Here is a 19,851-nt window from a genome sequence, read left to right as displayed (position 1 = left end):
CTCTTCTTTTGGGGGCTTCTGATATAATCAAACTCTCTTTTGATGTCCTTCAAAAAAATGTAGTAAGAACAGCATTTCAGCATGGACACAAAGATGGGAAGAACAGAGACTGGGGACTGTTTGAGGGACGGAAAGAAAGGGAGGTATGGCTTGAAGGGCTACCTATCAGGTACTATGCTCACTACCTGAGTGACAGGATCATTCGTACACCAAGCCTCAGCAACATGCAATTTACCCATGTAACAAACCCACACATCTACCCCCAGAACCTAAAGTAAAATAGAAAAGAAAAAAAAAGAAACAGCATTCTGTTTTACTAGTTCTGATCTAAACCTTTATATAATACAAAGAAGTTTTTTATTAAACTATGAATGTCTGTAAACAGAGAAAAAATACATATATTTATGTATATTATACCTACACATACCTATATCTCAAGAAGTAAAAAGGTAGGGAAAGTCCTTCTCCTATCCATCCATCTAAATTCTACTTAATCTTTCAAGATCAAGTATGTTTCTCTGCCCCAATTCAATCTCACAGAATCTCAAAATTGGGAGGAACTAAAAGACCAGGTCCAATCTTCCTATGAAGAAAGGAATGTCTCCTACAAAATGAATGCCCTGTCTTTGAATATTCTCAGTAAGAGCTGACTACCGGGGCTAGGCGTGGTGGCTCATGCCTGTAATCCCAGCACTCTGGGAGGCCGAGGTGGGCATTCCACGAGGTCAGGAGTTCGAGACCAGCCAGCCTGGCCAACATCGTGAAACCCGGTCTCTACTAAAAACACAAAAATTAACCAGGTGTGGTAGCATGTGCCTGTAATCCTAGCTACTGGGGAGACTGAGGTAGGAGACTCACTTGAACCCAGGAGGCGGAAAGTGCAGTTAGCTGAGATCACGCAATTGCACTCCAGCCTGGGCGACAGAGCGAGACTGTCTCAAAACAAAACAAGACAAAAAAAACAAAAAGAGCTGACTACCCATTTTATTAGCAGATGGCTCTGATTCTCTTCTCCTTTTGTATTCACTGGTGGTTCTTCTGACTTCCCCCATCCCCCAACACTATTACAACTTCCGCTTTACTCTGCTATAGATTACAGATTGTTATTTGAGTTCTTTTCATTTGATTATATACTTCCTGTGGACAAGTATTATCATTTTTGTTTTTCCATTCCTTATGGTTTTATCTAGGAATCTTCTTACTTCTTCAATCTCAGTTTAAAGCCCTCTTGAGTCAATAAGGAAAATGAAACTGGTAATCTAACCAATGAAAATACCTTAGCAATATCCAAAGAGCCATAAGGTTTGGCACCTTTATTCCTAAATATACTAAAGATTTGACACTTCCCGGAAGAGGCAGCCCTAAACTTGACTTTTTTTTCCCCATGGTGTGACTTCCTTGAACTTGTTTTTCTCACCTTCAGCTTCTTAACGATTACTCTGAAGAAAACAAAACAGTTCAGTATTATCTACATAAACAGAAGATATTCATTCACTGATAGATGCAAACAATATTTACTACTTATAGCCAGACAAATAATGAACTAAACAGATACAAATCCTACCCTCATGAAGTCATATCTGGGCAGCAGGGTGACAATAAACAAGTAAATTGATAAACCAATGCATAATTCTAAATTGTGATGTATGCCTCTGAGGAAACAAAAACACAGTAATAGAAAATAACTGTAGAGAGAATCATTTTAGATAAACTGTCAGGGAACATATATCTCAGAGGAGTTTATAATAAAGCCAAGATCTGAACTAACTGGTGCCAATCAAAAAAAGGGCTAGAGGACCAACACTTCAGGGAAGGAGACTAGCATAGCCAAAGGGTTCTACAATGTTAAAGAACACAGTATGTTGGCGGAACTGAAAGAAGGCAGAGGAACTATTAGGTAGTCAACTAGAGTATGAGTGTCACCATATAAAGATCAACTTCATTTATACATTAATCCAGAATATCTAGGTTCCACTCAAGGTTCAAACGAAAAGATAAAGATTTCCTACTTCCTACGAGCCTCTGAATTGACGAATTCAATGTTCCTTTTTAGATCTCAACCAAGTTGACCCCTTTGCAGAACTTGACAATGACGCTTATATCCCATCTTCCTCGAAATAACTCTGCCCTTGGCATGCTATTCTTTTCTAGTGCTAAGGAGTGTGGCCTCTGTAGTCAGATTGTATTAGTTCAAATCCTGGTTCAGCCACTTACAAACTGTATAATCTAGAGCAAGTTCACTAATCTCTTCAAACCTCAGTTTCTCAATGATAAAAGGAAAAACAATACTAGTACCTACCTCTATGAGTCCCTGTAAGGACCCATATACATGCTTACAGTGCCTGAAACACAGCAAATGTTAGCAATGATCATATTAACTTCCGTTATGACTGTTTCGAAAGTCTCCTGATATCTCTTCCTCCGCTCATACCTCAAAAACAGCTTTGTTTTCTTGGTCTCATCCATTCCTATGACTTCAGCAGCTGAAAACCCACAAAATATATTTCATTCAATGCCAGGCCTCACTCTGGAGCTTCAGGGTCCTTCTACACTTTGTGCCTTTACACGCATTTTTCCTTCCATCTGGAAGGCTTCTACCATCTGCCAAGGTAACACTGCGAGGTCTCACCACAAACTGAATTGATAGTCTCAGGCTGAGTTTGCAGAGAACCAAAGTCACTCCTCTACCATCAGAGTACTCCCCTATCACATACATTATCATCCACTGTAGTTGTCTTATCTGTACCTGGTAAATACAGCAGCTAACGCTCACGAGTGCTCACCACAGGTCAAGATTATCTCACTTATCTTCACAAGACAGTAGAGAGCGGCCACACGACTGACAGAATTCCAATTCCAGCCGTATAATTCCAGAGCCCAAGCTCTTAACCGCGAGGCTGAAGTTGAAATATCAATACATGCTCGCTGACTAAAAGTACTAAATACGAGAGAGAGATCAAAAGATGACTAGTCAAGTCGCGTAGTTAAATCTGAACCCTAAGGTGACACGAAAAGAGGATACGCAGGAGGCAGGGTTCAATTCAGGGCGTTTAAAAGGAGGAGGTTATTGGCCAAGTCCGCTAAGAACCCGGAGAGGGGCCAGGAAAGATGGAGTGAGGAGAGGGAGGAGTCAAGGGCCACTCTGGAGGGGTGCATGAGATTAGCGGTCTGGGGAAAGAACAGACTGGGTCGCATACGACTGAATTTTCCAGCGCAGAAGCTGCTGCGTTGCCTCCGCGCCCCTACCCCTGCACTCGGAAGGTCAAAGTAGTATCAACCGCGGCGGTGGCTGCAGCGCAGATCCCGACTCCTCTCGCCTCCTCCCGCGGCCATGGCTTCTTTTCTCCGTTAGCCACGCAGGTACCTACTCCCGCTTCCGGTTCAAACCCTGAGTGACTGCCCAGCGCCCACTTCTGGAGGAAGAAGCAACGCCAAGCAGCCGCAGAGCACGGTATGCCCATGCGCATCCAGTATCACGCGGTCTCCGCGCTCAAAACACTCCCCGAAAACATTCGGCCCGTCGGAGCAAACGCGCCTGCGCCATGTCCACCAATGGCCAGCGACCTAGCGTTTGCGGCTCGCCCTTCGGCTCGGGCTCCGGGGCTCTCACCCACCCTCCTCGCCCTCTTCGTCCTCCCCGCCCTCCTCATCCCCGCCCCTCCAAGTCTGAGGACGGAAGTGACGACAGTTCCGAAGGCGAACGGAGGCGGGTTTCATTTCGGCGCCTTTCTTTCTCTGGCGGAAGCGATTGGCTGGCGTGAAGCGAAAGAGGCGGGACAAATTGCCGCGAGTTCAGTGCCGCCACTGGAACCGGGAGATGCGGCGCAGGAGCTGTCGCTGTGTTTGCTTTAACCTGAGTCTTGTTCCTTATTGTGGTTCCTGCTGTGGTTTTGATCATGTTGTTACCCTCGGACGTAGCCCGGCTTGTATTGGGTAAGCGCGGACGCGGGAAGGAGGGTTATCGGACCCGGCTATGCCGGACAGAAGGACCTTTGAGGCCAAAGGTTTTCCCTGGGTAGGGAAGCTTTGGGGTTTTGCCTCCCAGCTTACGAGTTGAGACTGGCGGTGATTCGTCATTCGGAGGTTCTGGGCAGTTTAAGCTTCTTTGTATGTAGATGCTCCTCTCTTCAGAGGCTGCGTGGCGAGGGGAAGGCCGAGGGGAAGCTCGGGGTGGAACACCTGGGGCGGATTCGGAAGGAAAGTCAGGCCTCCACACTTAATTAGGACCCCTGAAAGAGCATTTGTCTGCATGACGGACGGATTGCGTGTGCTTCAACCTTGGGCGCACTTTCCTTGGTTCAGTGTTGGGACCAAGATAGGGCAAATAGGGAGTTCCCCGGCCCCCCATCTTTGTAGAGAGACCTTCCTGGCGCCCTTCTAATAACCCGCCCTTATAACTACGAATTTGGGAGTAGGGGTGATCTTCCTTCTCCATCCTCCACGCAATACGTCGTCCAGTGTAGAGGTGTGAAATGCCAGTTGCATATTTTAAAACAGCAATTCCTGTTCCTTTGATCAGCGAAAAATTTCAGAGGGTTAATTGCCTTAAATTAGTTGAACGTTTTCTGGCCCTAGTTTTACCTTCATTTGAGGAGGGATTGTTTGTGGGTCACTTGTCTGTCAGGGTGTATTGTCTGTGTGAGAGACGGGTTTTGTTGTTGTTTGTCCCCTGAAAGAATAAAGAGGATTTTACTACAGGGGACGAGAGCCAGGTAAAGCTCAAAACCCGAGCCAGTAATTTACGGACGTCGTATGCGACGTCCCTAAAAGTAAATGGCAAGCATCTGTGATGAAACCTCCCATAGTATTCACAGCCATTACTACCATTATTTTATTGTTCGGAAAACCCATTTGTCTTGTGCCTCTTTTAAATGCCCAGCGCTGTCCACAAAAATGTTACTTGCGCAGGGCTCTTGATAAGCACATTTTGCAGGAAACGTTAAACGGAAATGGTTCCACCATCCATTTTTGAAGAAACTTAATGACAAGTTTAATGTTTTGTTAATGTCTGATTAATCTTTTGCTTAAGAATTCTGAGTTTTGGCAGTTTGGTAATCTAGTTGAGTTTCGGTAACTATAGTCTTAAACATGGTTTCTCAGCCTCAGTACTGTTAACATTTTGGGCCTCATAATACTTTATTGTGGGGAGCTATCCTGTGCTCAAACATTGTAGGATGTTTAGCAGCATTCCTGGCTTCTATTCACTAGATTACAGTAGGACACCCGTTCCCCACCCTACCCTTACCCAGTTGTGATCAGCAAAAATGTCTCTAGATATTGCTAGTATGTCCCCTGGAGGGCAGAATCACCCCTAGTTAAGAAAGTCCTGAGAAAGCAGTATCATTTTCTAATTGAAATAATTCACATCAATTTGTGAGTATTCTTTCTCCACAAACCAGCTACTCTGCTGACTTCCTGCTTTTCATTTAATGGACAAAAAACGCCAGCCATGGTTTTCTTATCTTAAAAATCTTTGTCATTCACATTCCATTTTCACTGCCACCAATCCCGCAATGTGCCTGCCATTACTTCTCTTTTGGACTTGTGTCATGGCTTCCCAGACAGTTGTCCTCGCAATTCATTTTATTTACTGTTGTTACAAATCTCCCTGAAGCTTTCACACTATACCTTTTATTCTGAAAGTTGAGATAATTCTGTTCTTACTAAAAATTTCAAATGGGCAGGAGTATACAATACAAAAAAGCCTCCCCATGCCTAATGCTCTTACTTTTGTCGTTTATCATTTTACATCTTAAATAGATATATATCGTGTATATCTTTCTCATATCAGGTTTATTATTTACTCCTGATTCTTTTCCTATCAGTACCCCCTCGCCATCTTCAGCTCCTCTTGTTATTGGTCCCTTCATAATGTTTTTTTCTAGCAAATCTTTGGGTGCCTAATATGTTCCAGACACTGTGCCAATTGCTGAACATAGAGAAGTAAGTTTTCTCCCCTTAGTGTTCAGATAATTAGGTTTTTTTTTAACTCTTAAAAATACACAAAAAAAAACACTTTTCTGGACCCCACTAGACATTAGACACCCATTAAACAGAACATTCTGTCTTATGTTCTGTGTCACCCTTTCACAAGTCAAATTTATTCAAAGAACAATGAATTCCACTTAGTTGCTGTTCTTCACCTACCTTTTGTCCTTCAGGATACTGCACTCTGGCTTTTGCATGTCACTACTCCACTTAAGTAGCCCTTATTGCCTTGCTGGGATTTTACAAAATGTTGTGTGGGCCAGAATACATCAAAGTGTTTGTTGCCTCTGGGCCATCAGTTCAGTTTTTATCCATTTATTCAAGATGCTCTGTGGAACTGATCCTACCTACCTCTCCAACTTGATTGATCTCAACTTCCTAACATCTGTTTTATGCTGCAGACATGCCAAACGAATTGAAGTTTCTTTGAATATTCTTGTATGTATTCTACTTCTCTTTGTCTTCCTTGTACACTTGTATTCAAGGTTCAGGTCATGCCTGATCTCTGAAACTTCATTCAGCAAGTACAGTCAGTACTTCTTAAATGTTGCCATAGCATTGTACTTCTGTTACAACCTTATCATGTCTCATTGTAGATGTGTGTTTACTTTTTTTGATAAAATATACTAACAAAATTCACCACTTAAAAATGTATAGCTCTTAAAGCCCAAAACAATGAGTTTGTTGTTGTTGTTGTTTTTGTTTGTTTTTAATGTACAGATCAGTAATGTTAACTATATTGACATTTTTCTGCAACCATCACTACCATCAGTTTCTGGAACTTTTTCATCTTCCCAATTTGAAACTTACTTGGTTTTTTGTTTTATTAGTAGTCTTAGTCATGGATGAATGGACAAGCTTCAAGAGTTCTGGGAGTCCCCAAAACTATCATCTGTGAAGGTTTTCTTGAATAGATTTGTTACCTTCTGTATGAGACAGCATGCATTAAAAAAAGTAGAAACCATTCTGAGTATTTAACATGGAAAGATTTAATGAGAGAATTCGTTTACACTGGTGAGAGAAAAGCTAAGACGCCCAGCAGCTTACAACTAAGGCATCTCAGTGGTTAGCAACAGTAGGAAGCCACTATGCTAATGAGAAGGATGAGGAGAGAGGAAGCAACCAAGAGGCTGGTTTGACTGCGGAACGTGGAAGACTTGTTTGATGAGGGAGTGGTAGTCTTAGAAGAGACTCTACTGAGGCAGAAAGGGAATGGGGGAAAAATATGGCTGCTTCCTCATGCCCTCCAGCCTCCCACCAGTGCTTCCTATTTACTGAGCCCAGCCAGTAGCAGGCTGACAGAAGAGCTTGGGGAACATTGCCTATATAGAGTCAAGCTTTATGTCATAAAGTAGAGAGCGACAGAAGGGTCAAGAACGTGTTTGAGGTCAAACAGGACCAGAACTGACACACCCCTAACAGGTCAAGAGCTGCTGGTTCTATTCACCTTTATATCAGCAAAACATAGATATTTAATAAAACATTTGCAGAAGTATGGCTCTGATTATGACACTCCCCTTTGTTTATTTAATAATATATGTACTCATTGCTGTCTAAAACTTTTCATGATCCTTACCCATTTTGTCTTTTCTGTTGTATCTCCAACTGTTACCCTTCATAAACCTTGTGCTGCATCCAAACTGGACATGTTCCCCAAATATGCTTACATATATACTTTCTGTCAGCTTCTTTGGGATTCCCAACCATCCTTCAGAACTCATCTGCACCTTCAAACATCACATAATTTCCAAGCTTAGTAGTGGTTTTTCCAGCCCCTCCCTTCCCATGAAGTAAGTCAGCTCTATTTTCTTACCATTTTTGCTTTGCATTACAGTTATTTGTGTATATATCTTCTATCTCCAAGTAAATTGTAACTTTATAGACAGAAACCTTGTCCCTGTTATTTGTGGATCTAGTAATATAAGACAACATAAGGTAAGGCTTCCTAAGAATTATTTGCATGCTTAAAGAACATTAAATTACTAATCTTTCTAGGGAAATAATAAAATATGTGAAGGAGATGTTTTCACATAGCATGCTTTACTATCTCTTGCTTGCTTTAAACCTCTCTTTTTATCTTTCCCTCTCTACAAGTAGGAAGAAAAAATACCCTTCATATAGTTAGGATCTTATCCTTTCTTCTCTTTTTTGGTTGTTTCCCCTTCAATTCATTTAGTTACTCATTACCACCTCCACTTATAATAAAAGTAGGCTGAAGATAGTATTATGTTAAGAAGGAAACTCAGGCATACTTTCTTACCTATTCAGGGACCTTTGTCAGTAAGTTTACACAAAAAAATACACTTCTTTTATTCTTAAGTGGTTTTTAGGAATAAAAGGAAAAAACAGTAATAACTAATATTAGTTGTAGAATAACGATTTGTATTATACTGATAAGAGATGATTAGTGCCTAGTTTGTATTTTCTATTTTATTTATTTATTTCTTGAGACAATTTCACTCTTGTCATCCAGGCTGGAGTGCAGCAGCGAGATCTTGGCTTACTTACTGCAACCTCTGCCTCCCAGGTTCAAGTGATTCTCCTGCCTCAGCCTCCCAAGTAGCTGGGATTACAGGCGCTCACCACCACGCCTGGCTAATTTTTGTATTTTTAGTAGAGACTGGGTTTCACCATGTTGGCCAGGCTGGTCTGGAACTCCTGACCTCAAGTGATCCACGCGCCTCGGCCTCCCAAAGTGCTGGGATTATAGCCATGAGCCACCGCCCAGCCAGTATTTTCATCATATTTGGATTTTCATTCATCTAACACCAGAGATTTAGAATTAATTTGTGCCTAAAATTTCCTGTTACCTGACTGAGAATTGGTTATAGTCAGATACTTAATGATGATAAATAAACATTTCGTAGGGAGATACTAATCATATATATATATATAGTAAGGCCTAATTTAATAGGTTCAATAGGTTCTTGAAAACTGCAACTTTAAGCAAAATGATATATAATCAAACTAATTTTACCATAGGCTAACTGATATATACAAGAATTTCTTCAGCATATTTTTGGTCACAAAAATATCACCACACTTGTAAATAAAGTCCAAAACACTTCTAATATTAAACATTGAAATACATGTAAGCTATATATACATTTAAGATGGATTAATAAAAACAAGATAATTACTTACCCAGTTAGTCCAGTTCGAGGTTGCAGGTAGCTAGAGCCTATCCCAGCAGCTTAGGGTGCAAGGCAAGAACTAACCCTGGGCAGGATGTCATTCTGTTGAAGGGAGCACTCACACACCCACGTACACTCACTCATGCTCACACTGTAATAATTTAGACACACCAGTTAACAACATGCACGTCTTTGGAGTTTGGGAAGAAACGTGTACCTGGAGAAAACCCATGCAGGCATGGGGAAAATGTGTAAACTCCACATATACAGTGTCCTCAGCCAGAAATTGATTTTTTTTCCCTCATCAGCAGTATAACAAAAACATTGAACAAAATGATGGTATTCGAGGACTTGCTATATAATGATCAGTGAACATGAGAGTAGTCAACTATTTACTACATTATTTTGGAACTTTTGGGACAAAAGTAAACCAGAATACATCAAATCTAATCTAAAATGAGAACTCAAGATTGCCAAAGTTGGGGCATGTTGTTAAGAGCAGAAGATAATGTATCCTAGATATTACTATTTTGAGATGCATTATAACTTAAACACTTATTATAGAGGTAATCTAGCTTTTAACAGCCCCATCTCATGTGTGTGCTATACAGAGGTATAATGTTTTATGAAATGCCATGAATTATCTGTGATGATTCCTTTCCAGGTTATGCTAGCACAAATGACAATATTTTTCTGAAAAAGGTTTACTGTGTATCACTGTATTCTGTCTGGGGCATTGTTTCTCAACCTTTATTTCATTACACAACTTTAAGGAATCTTCTTAGGCTTTTTTTTTTTTTCCCTGACCCTCCTCCCCATACGAAAGTTTAATGTTTTAGTGTCATGAATATATTGTATATGTTTATATATCATGTGTATCTGTGATTTATGCATAAAAAGAGGGAGATTTTCTTCATTCCTCCCTGCCCCAGAACCAATTTTCACCCTCTTAGGGCAGTATGACTCCTTTTGAGAATGCATGGTCTAGGGGAAAGCAAATCTACTTTAAGATAGATAAAAATCTACTGCAAATCTATAGTAGATTTTAATACCACCATCTATCAGAAGTCCCCAAGTGACTGAAGGCATCTAGGGTGATAAGTACTTGAAACTCCACCATGAAAAGGAAGTATATTTGAGGTGTTCAATCTAAATCTTGAAGCATATGAGGAAAAAGCTCCAACTGTCCTAATTTTAAGGTGATTCTAATAGTCTGTAGATGTTTTAAATTTTTGTGTTTACAAAAAGCTAGTAACAGCTAACTCACCTATTCCAAATATTATAACTGTCAGAAAGCCAGCCATCATAAAAATTACTTTTCAGCCAGGTAGTTTTCACAAAAAGGGAAGAAAACATTGCAGTGTATCTTTGATCTAATTAATTTCACATCTGTGGTTTGATGTTCAATGATAGGAAGATTGAAGTCGTGTTACCTGAAATAAAGCTTTCTTCAGATATCCAAATGCTTTCTCCAAAACACAATGCCTTTGGTTTTTGATTTGTATATTTGTTTGTTTCTTCTTATTAGTTAGCAAGAGGTTGGAAAACAGATTCATCAACTACAAGTAGAGAGTGGTTAGTTGATTCCCAAATCACAGCTAGGGCATTGCCTGTAACGAGATGACCATATCCTTGCCGTTTCCTTTTTAAAACCTTAGTGTATAATGACTTTGTAGGCCACCTTATTAGGTTTTTCACCTGTTGGACCTGGTTAAAGATACAGTTCCAGGTGAAGAGAGTAGAACCTTATAAAGTTGGAAGAGACGTTAGACATAATTTCTTTTTTTTATCTTTTAAATTCAGGGGTACATGTGCAGGTTTGCTATATAGGTAAACTTGTGTCATAGGGGTTTGTTGTACATATTATTTCATCACCCAGGTGTTAAGCCTAGAACCCATTAGTTATTTTTCCTGATCCTCTACCTCCTCCCACCCTTCACCCTCCAATAGGCCCCAGTGTGTATTGTTCCCTCTATGTGCCCGTGTGTTCTCATCCTTTAGCTCCCACTTATAATTTCAGTAGCTAACAAATACTGACTATTATGCCAGCACTGAGATAAGTGTACTTCAAAGGAAAGTGTAAGGGAATACTTATAAGTATTAAGTAATACCTATAAGGGAATATTTAATAGTAGGGAATAGGGAGTAATTATACTAAACTGTGAAGAATGAGTTGAAGATAGCTAGGTTAAGAAAAGATTAGCTGCCCAAGCAAAGGAAATAGAATAAACAATGGCCTTGAAATATAATCAGTGTGTATCTGTGGGACTGAAAGACCAGTTTGGCTGGAAACGATAGAATGGCAAAACACAGGCTGAAGAGGAAATTAGGGTACAAAGCAAGTAGAACCTCATACGACACATTAAAAATTTGAAATCATAGGCCGGGTGCGGTGGCTCACGCGTGTAATCCCAGCACTTTGGGAGGCCGAGGCGGGCAAATCACCTGAGGTCAGGAGTTCCAGACCAGCCTGGCCAACATGGCAAAACCCCGTCTCTACTAAAAATATAAAAATTAGCCAGGCATGGTGGCAGGCGTCTGTAATCCCAGCTACTTGGGAGGCTGAGGCAGGAGAATCGCTTGAACCTGGGAGGCAGAGGTTGCAGTGAGCCGAGATTGCACCACTGCACTCCAGCACAGGTGACAAGAGCAGGACTCCATCTCAAAAAAAAAAAAAAAAAAAAAAAATGGAATCATATTTTTTTATTGAGATATGATGCACATACTACAAAATGTAAACTTCGTTGTTTTTCAGGGTATGAAAATCCAGGATATTTATGGATTCATAATGTGCAGATATCACCAGTAATTTCAATATTTCCATCACTCCAAAGAGAATCCTTATACTATTAAGTCACTTCCAATTCCCCCTTGCCCCGTCCTCTGCCAACCACAAATCTACTTTCTGTATCTATACATTTGCCTTGCCTGGACATTGCACATAAATGAAATAGAATATTTGGCTTTTTGTGTCTGACTTTCACATAGCATAATGTTTTCAGCATTATTCCATGTTGTAGCAGGTATTAGTACTTCATTCCTTTTTATAGCTGAATATTTCATTATATGAATATGCCATATTTTGTTTGTCCATTCATTAATGGACACTGTTATGAAAAATGCAGGCCAGCTGTAATGGCTCACCCTGTAATCCCAACACTTTGGGAGGCCAAGGCAGGAGGATTGCTTGAAGCCAGGGGAGCGAGACCAGCCTGGGCAGCGTACTGAGACACCCCATCTGTACCAATAAGTAAGTAATTAGCTGGGCATTTATTTGGTGGTACATGCCTCTAGTCCTAGCTACTGGGGTGGCTGAAGTGGTAGGATCACTTCAGCCCAAGAGTTCAAGGTTATAGTGAGCTATGATTGAGCCACTCTACTTCAGCCTGGGTGACAGAGCAAGACTCTGTCTCTGAAAAAAAATAAACTGTCCATAAATGTCTGGATTCCATGCTTCAGAGTTGACTAGATAAATAAGAAAGGTCTGGATTTTTTATTTTGTTCCACTAATTTGTGTGTCTAACCTCATGCCAGTACATCGTCTGGATTACTGTAGCTTTACAGTAAGTTTTGAAATTGGTAAGTGTAAGTGCTTCAACTTTTTCTTCATTTTCAAGATTATTTTGGCTATTCCAGCCCCCTTGTATTACCTTACGAGTTTTAGGATGTTTGTCAATTTATGCACAAAAGGCAGTTGAGATTATGATAGGAATTGTGTTGAATGTATCGGTGAATTTTGGGAGTATTGAGTTTTTAACAGTATTGAACCTTCCAGTCCATGAACACAGTATGTCTTTGCGTGGATTTAGGTCTTTAATTTCCTCCAGTGATGTTTTCCAGTTTTTAGTATGCAAGTCCTTTACTTTTGTTAAACTTATTCCTAAGTATTTTATTTCTTTTGATGCTATTGTAACTAGCATTGCATTCTTAATTTTTGGTAGTTCATTGAGATTTATTGACTTTTATATGTTCACTGTGTATCCTGCAACCTTGTTGAAGTCATTTATTAGCTCTAATAGTTTTTGTTTTTTTTTGTTTTGTTTTTGGGACAGAGTTTCGCTCTTGTTGCCCAGGCTGGAGTGCAATGGCGCAATCTTGGCTCACCACAACCTCTGCCTCCCGGGTTCAAGCAATTCTCCTGCCTCAGTCTCCGGAAATAGCTGGGATTACAGGCATGCATCACCTTGCCCAGCTAACTTTGTATTTTTAGTAGCACCAGGGTTTCTCCATGTTGGACAGGCTGGTCTTGAACTCTCGACCTCAGGTGATTTGCTGGCCTCGGCCTCCCAAAGTGCTGGATTACAGGCATGAGCCACCATGCCCCGCCCAGGGAGGTTTCTTAACTCCTTTTTTTTTTTTTTTTTTTTGAGACAGAGTCTCGCTCTGTTGCCCAGGCTGGAGTGCAGTGGCACCATCTTGGCTCATTGCAACCTCCACCTCCCTGGTTCAAGTGATTCCCCTGCCTCAGCCTCCCTGGTAGCTGGGATTCAGGTGGACACCACCATGCCTGGCTCATTTTTTTGTATTTTTAGTAGAGACGCGGTTTCACCATGTTGGCCAGACTGGTCTCGAACTCCTGACCTCAGGCAATCTGCCTGCCTTGGCCTCCCAGAGTGCTGGGATTATAGGTATGAGCCATGGTGCCCGGCCTCTAATAGTTTTTTTTTTTTTTTTATGGCTTCCTTAGGATTTTCTATATAAGACATGTCATCTGCAAATAGGGGTAATCTTGACTTTTTCCTTTCCAATCTGGATGCTTTTTTTTTTTTTGTCTTTTTGAAACGGAGTCTCGCTTTGTTGCCCAGGCTGGAGTGGAGTGGCACTATCTCAGCTCACTGCAACCTCCGCCTCCCGGATTCAAGCAATTCTCCTGCCTCTGCCTCTTGAGTAGTTGGCATTACAGGCATGCACCACCACGCCTGGCTAATTTTTGTATTTTTAGTAGAGATGGGGTTTCACCATGTTGAGCAGGCTGGTCTGGAACTCCTGACCTCAAATGATCCGCTCAGCTCAGCCTCCCAAAGTGCTGGGATTACAGGTGTGAGCCACTGCACCCGGCCTGGTTGCTTTTTATTTCAAGTTTTTTCCTAATTGCCCTGGCTAGAGGATACATGCAATGTTGAATAGAAATGACAAGAACAGACCTTCTTACCTTTTCCCTGATCTTATGGGGAAAGCTTTGAATTTTAAACCATTGAAGATGATGTTACTTGGCTTTTTTTTTTTAATAGATAACTCTATCAGGTTGAGGAAATTTCTTTTTATTTCTAGTGTTTTTATCATGAAACGGTGTTGGATTTTGTTTTTTTTTTGGTTTCTTTGGTAGTGTTTTGTTTTGTTTTGTTTTGCTTTTGAAACAGGTTCTTACTCTGTCATCCAGGCTGGACTGCAGTGGCATGATTATGGCCCACTGCAGCCTCAGCCTCCCAGACTAAAACTATCCTTCTACCTCACCCTCCCAAGTAACTGGAACTATAGGCACGTGCCACCATACCCAGCTAAATTTTTCATTTTTTGCAGAGATGGGGGTCTCACTATATTGCCCAGATTGGTTGGATTTTGTTCAGTTGTTCTTTTTCCATGATAACGTGACTTTCATCTTTTATGTTAGGAATATAGTATATTACACTGATTTATTTTTATTCAACCAACCTTGCATTACTGCATTAAATCCCACTTGGTCATGGTGCATCACTGTTTTTATATGTTGCTGGACTTGATTTGCTAGTATTTTGTTAAGGTTTTTTTTTTTTTTTTTCCTGAAGACAGGGTCTCACTCTGTCACCTGTTCTGGAGTGCAGTGGCCCAATCATGGCTCACTGCAGCCTTGACTTCCCAGGCTCAAGTGATCCTCTCATTTCAGCCTCCCAAGTAGCTGGGACCACAGGTGCACACCACCATGTCCAGCTAACTTTTGTATTTTTTGTAGAGATGGCATTTTGCCATTATGCCCAGGCTGGTCTGGAACTGCTGAGCTCAAGCAATCCTCCTGCCTCACCCTCCCACAGTGCTGGGATTACAGGCGTGAGCCACTGTGCCCACCCTGTTGAGGACTTTTATGTTCACTTTGTTTCTTTTTGTTTTTTTTTAGACGATGTCTCACTCTGTTGCCAAGCTGGAATGCAGTGGCGTGATCTCGGCTCACTGCAACCTCTGACTCCCTGGTTCAAGCGATTCTCCTGTCCCAGCCTCCCGAGTAGCTGGGATTACAGGCACACACCACCAGGCGCAGCTAATTTTTGTATTTGTGGTAGAGATGGGTTTTCACCATGTTGGCCAGGATGGTCTCAATCTCCTGACCTCATGATCTGCCTGCCTCGGCCTCCCAAAATGCTGGGATTATAGGCATGAGCCATTGACCCCGGCTCCCATGTCCAGTTTCATAAGGATTATTAGCATGTAGTTTTGTGACGTCTTTCTCTTGTTTTGGTATCAGGGCAATATTGGTCTAAAAGAATGGGTTGAGAAGTCCTCTCCTACTATTTCAAAAAGAGTTTGTAAAGGATTGGTGTTTCATTCAATGTTTTGTAGAATTCACCAGTGAGGGCATTTGATCCCAGTTGGGCTTTTCCTCGTGAGGAGTTTCTTTATTACAAATTCCATTTCTTGTTATAGGTCTGTTCAGATTTTCTGTTTCTTCTTGAGTCAGTTCTCGTAGTTTGGGTCTATTAGTCTGTTCTTGTGTTTCTATGAAGAAACACCTGAGAGTGGGTAACTTATAAAGAAAAGAGGTTTTAATTGGCTCACAGTTCTTTAGGTTTTGCAGGAAGCAGGGTGCTGGCATCTGCTTGCCTTCTGGAGGCCTTGGGAAGCTTAACAATCATGGCGGAAGGTGAAGGGGGAAGCTGGCCTCTCACATGGCAGGAGTGAGAGCAAGAGAGAAAGAGGTGTCACACACTTTTAAACGACCAGGTCTTGTGAGAACTGACTATCTCAAGGATAGCACCAGGGCATGAGGAATCTGCCCTTGTGGCCAAAACACCTCCCACCAGGCCCCACCTCCAACATTGGGGATTACAATTCAAGGTGAGATTTAGCAGGAGCAACATCTAAACTACATGAGGGTCTTTCTAAGAATCACTCATTTCATCTAGATTCTCTAAAGTGTTGAGATAACAACTGTTCATACTGTTCCTTTACATTCCCATTTATTTCTATAATATTGATAGTAATATCCCCTCTTTTCTGATCTAGTATAATTTTTTTTCGGTTGGTCTAGCTACAGAATTGTCAACATTGTTGACGTTTTCAGAGAACTAGCTTTTGTTTTTATTCATTTTTCTCTATTTTTGTTTCATTTATGTATACTCTGCTTATTTCCTTCTGCTTTGCTCTTTTTCTAGTTTCTTAAGGTAGATGATGTGGTTATTGAATTTTCTTTTTTTTTGAGATGAAGTCTCACTCTGTTCCCCAGGCTGGAGTGCAGCGGCGCAATCTCCGCTCACTGCAAGCTCTGCCTCCCAGGTTCATGCCATTCTCCTGCCTCAGCCTCCCGAGGAGCTGAGACTACAGGCGACTGCCACCACACCCAGCTAATTTTTTGTATTTTTAGTAGAAAGGAGGTTTCACCGTGTTAGCCAGGATGGTCTCAATCTCCTGACCTCATGATCTGCCTGCTTTGGCCTCCCAAAGTGCTGGGATTACAGGCGTGAGCCACCGTGCCTGGCCCAATGTGGTAATTGATTTTAAATTTTAAGGTTTTTGTTTACTTGTTTGTTTGTTTGTTTTGAGACAAGATCTCAGTCTGTTGCCCATGCTAGAGTGCAGTGACGCGATTATAGTTCACTACAGCCTTGAACTCCTGAACTACTGGGACTACAGGCACGTGCCAGCACACCTACGTAATTTAAAGAGATGTTTTTAGACACAGGCTCTTGAATTCCTCACCTCATGGTACTCTCCTGCCTCAGCCTGCCAAATAGGTGGGATTATAGGCGTATGCCACCATGCTTGGCTTATCTTTTTATTTATTTATTTATTTTATTTAGTTATTTATTTTTGACATGGAGTCTTGCCCTGTCACCCAGGCTGGAGTGCAGTGGCACAGTCTTGGCTCACTACAGCCTCCGCCTCTCAGGATCACGCAGTTCTCCTGCCTCAGCCTCCTGAGTATCTAGGATTACAGGCGGCTGCCGCCATACCCAGTTAATTTTTTATATTGTTAGTAGAGACAGAGTTTACCATGTTGACCAGGCTGGCCTCGAACTCTTGACCTCAGGTGATCTGCCTGCCTCAGCCTCCCAATGTGCCGGGATTACAGGCGTGAGCCACCATGCCTGGCATCTCTTTTTTAAATACAGGTGTTTATAGCTGTAAATTTTCCACTGTGCACTGCTTTATTTGCATCTCATAAATTTATTGACACTTATTTCATGTCCTAATATATGGTCGGCCCTGGCGAATGTTCCATGTAGACTTGAGAAAAATGTGTATTATGCTGTTTTTGACTGGAATGTTCTCTAGATATCTGGTAGGTCTAGTTGCTTTACAGTTTAAATTTTCTGTTTGTTTATTGATCTTCTGCCTAGTTGTTCTATGTATTACTGAAAGTGTGTTATAGAAGCCTTCAACTTTTATTGTTGAATTATCTGTTTCTCCTTTCCCTTCTGTGAGTTTGCTTTATACTTTGGGCTCAGTTAGGTGTATTTATGTTTATAAGTGTTATTTCTCTCTCTCTCTTTTTTTTTTTTTTTTTTTTAAAGACAGGGTCTCACCCTGTTGCCCAGGCTTGAGTGCAGTGGTGCAGTCATGGTTCACTGCAGCCTCGACCTCCTGGGCTCAAGCTATCCTCCCACCTCCACCTCCAGAGCAGCTGGAACTACAGGTGCACACCACCAAGCCCAGCTAATTTCTAAAAACCATAGAGGTGGGTTCTCACTAGGTTTCCCGGGATGGTCTTGAACTCCTAGGCTCAAGCGATTCTACCACCTCAGCCTCCCCAAAGTGAGCTACTGCACCCAGACATGTTATCTTTTTGTGGATTGACCTTTTTTGTCATTATCTTTGTCTCTAGTAACAATATTTGTCTTAATACCTACTTTGAGACAGGTTGAGTATCCCTAATGCAAAAATTCAGAATGCTCCAAAACCAAAACTGTTTGTATACCAACATGATCCTCAAAGGAAATGTTCATTGGAGCATTTCAGATTTTCAGATTAGCGATGCTCAACCAGTAAGTATAATGCAAATGTTCCAAAATCTGAAAGGGAGAGCAATCTGAAACACTTCTGTTCCCAAGCATTTCAGATAAGGGATACTCAACCTGTACTAACATAACAACTTTAAGTCTTACTTGATTACTGGATGGTATAATCCAGTAATCTTTCCTATCCTTTTACTTTCACCCTGTTTGTGTCTTTGAATCAGTCCAGCACCTGGTGCCAAGACGCCGGCTGCAGCACGGGAGGTGTGGCCAGGGCTGTGTGCTCCACAGGGCAGCGGGAGCTGGGGACAGATGGGTGCCCTGTCCCCTTCCAAGTTGGATGGGCAGGAGTCCTGCCCTCCCAGGTGCAGCTGCAGCTGTGGAGCAGGCATCCCTGCACTCTCGGGGGCCCGGGAAGCCCCCCTTTCCCTGCAGGCTTGGAAGCGCCTACTCCCACTGCCTGGCCTCTCCCTGCTCCCGGTGCCCACTCCGATTTCAGAGTAAAGTTGAGGCTGAGCCTGCTGCTGTCGGGACCTGGCTGGGTGTGTGCACACTAGGGGCAGTGCCAACACACCAGCCTCATGCTGCCTCAGTCCCCCTCTGGACTTTGAGCTCTGATGAGCACATGAGGGAGGCCAAGGGTGAGGCTGAGGGCAACTCGGCATGGGCCTGCCCCTTGGCATGAACAGCCTAAGCACCGTGGGCACCTTGGATGTCAGGTTGATGGTGGCAGGAGGCAGATGGTCTCCTAGGTGGAAAGGGGCAGGCCCCTGGTGAAGCCACACCTTCGAGCCAGAGACAGCTAAAGCCAGGGGGCCAGACTGCAGATCCATGGCCCAGAGTGAGAATTTATGGTGCTTTTTCTGCGCCCACCCATGGCTGTCCATGGACCCATCAGCACATACTTACTCCCATTTGAGGTCCATCAAAACCCCAGACTCAGCCAGACTCACAGGGATGTTGGGACTACCAGCTGTGAGAAGGAGCTACTCACTGTGGGTCTCATCTCCACTGAGAACTGGTCACTTGTTGGGACAACCTGCCTGCAGAAAGGAGCTACCCACTGCAGCTCTATTCTCCACTGAGAGTTGGACACTCGTCAGGATGACTTGCCTGCAGAAAGGAGCTACCCACTGTGGGTCTCCTCTCTGTTGAGAGCTGGACACTCATCAGGATGACCTGCCTGCTGCACAGAAAGGCACTGCAGAAAGGAGCTTCCCACTGTGGGTATCCTCTCCACTGAGAGCTGGATACTCATGGGGACGACCTGCCTACGGAAAGGAGCTACCCACTGCAGGTCTCCTGAGGGCTGTTCTGTCACTCAGTGAAGCTCCTCTCCGCCTTGCGCACCTTCCAGTTGACTGTGAACCTCATTCTTCCTGGACACAGGATAATAACATGGGACCCACTGAAAGGCGGGACTGAAAGATCAGTAAAACAGGGCTGAAACATGCCCCCTTGCTCACCACGTTGCAGACAATGAGAAGGAAAGAAGAGCTGAGGCCCTTTGGGGAGCCCAGACCTAAGAGCTCCCCAAACCAGGGTTGTGACACCCTCTTTGGGGCTCTGGGATTCTTGATGTCTCC

At 42.5% G+C, this 19,851-nt stretch overlaps 2 protein-coding genes across 10 annotated transcripts in view; one reads left to right on the top strand and one right to left on the bottom strand.

Moving 5' to 3' along the window:
* Positions 1 to 3,505, bottom strand: part of ATM (ATM serine/threonine kinase) — a 140,265-nt gene extending 136,760 nt beyond the window's left edge. The window contains exons 1-2 of one of the 5 annotated variants that reach the window (XM_063693500.1): positions 3,198 to 3,461; positions 1,277 to 1,439 (exon numbers count right to left, since the gene is read on the bottom strand). The gene's annotated coding sequence lies outside the window, so the exon portion shown is untranslated. Of the gene's footprint in view, positions 1 to 1,276; positions 1,440 to 1,564; positions 2,726 to 3,197 lie in introns of those variants that run through there. The other 4 variants (XM_063693499.1, XM_031015936.3, XM_063693501.1 and 1 more) reach the window with 4 other exon arrangements.
* A 22-nt stretch (positions 3,506 to 3,527) lies between these two features.
* NPAT (nuclear protein, coactivator of histone transcription) overlaps positions 3,528 to 19,851 on the top strand; it is a 67,553-nt gene continuing 51,229 nt past the window's right edge. The window contains exon 1 of one of the 5 annotated variants that reach the window (XM_004052077.5): positions 3,528 to 3,933. In XM_004052077.5, coding sequence (XP_004052125.5) covers positions 3,897 to 3,933 — 37 coding nt within the window. In that variant the 5' untranslated portion in view covers positions 3,528 to 3,896. Of the gene's footprint in view, positions 3,934 to 12,246; positions 12,373 to 12,411; positions 13,387 to 19,851 lie in introns of those variants that run through there. The other 4 variants (XM_055355461.2, XM_063693504.1, XM_063693502.1 and 1 more) reach the window with 4 other exon arrangements.

Source organism: Gorilla gorilla, chromosome 9 (assembly GCF_029281585.2).
Source record: "Gorilla gorilla gorilla isolate KB3781 chromosome 9, NHGRI_mGorGor1-v2.1_pri, whole genome shotgun sequence".
Classification (NCBI taxonomy): domain Eukaryota; kingdom Metazoa; phylum Chordata; class Mammalia; order Primates; family Hominidae; genus Gorilla; species Gorilla gorilla.
This window is presented reverse-complemented; position numbering and strand designations above follow the sequence as displayed.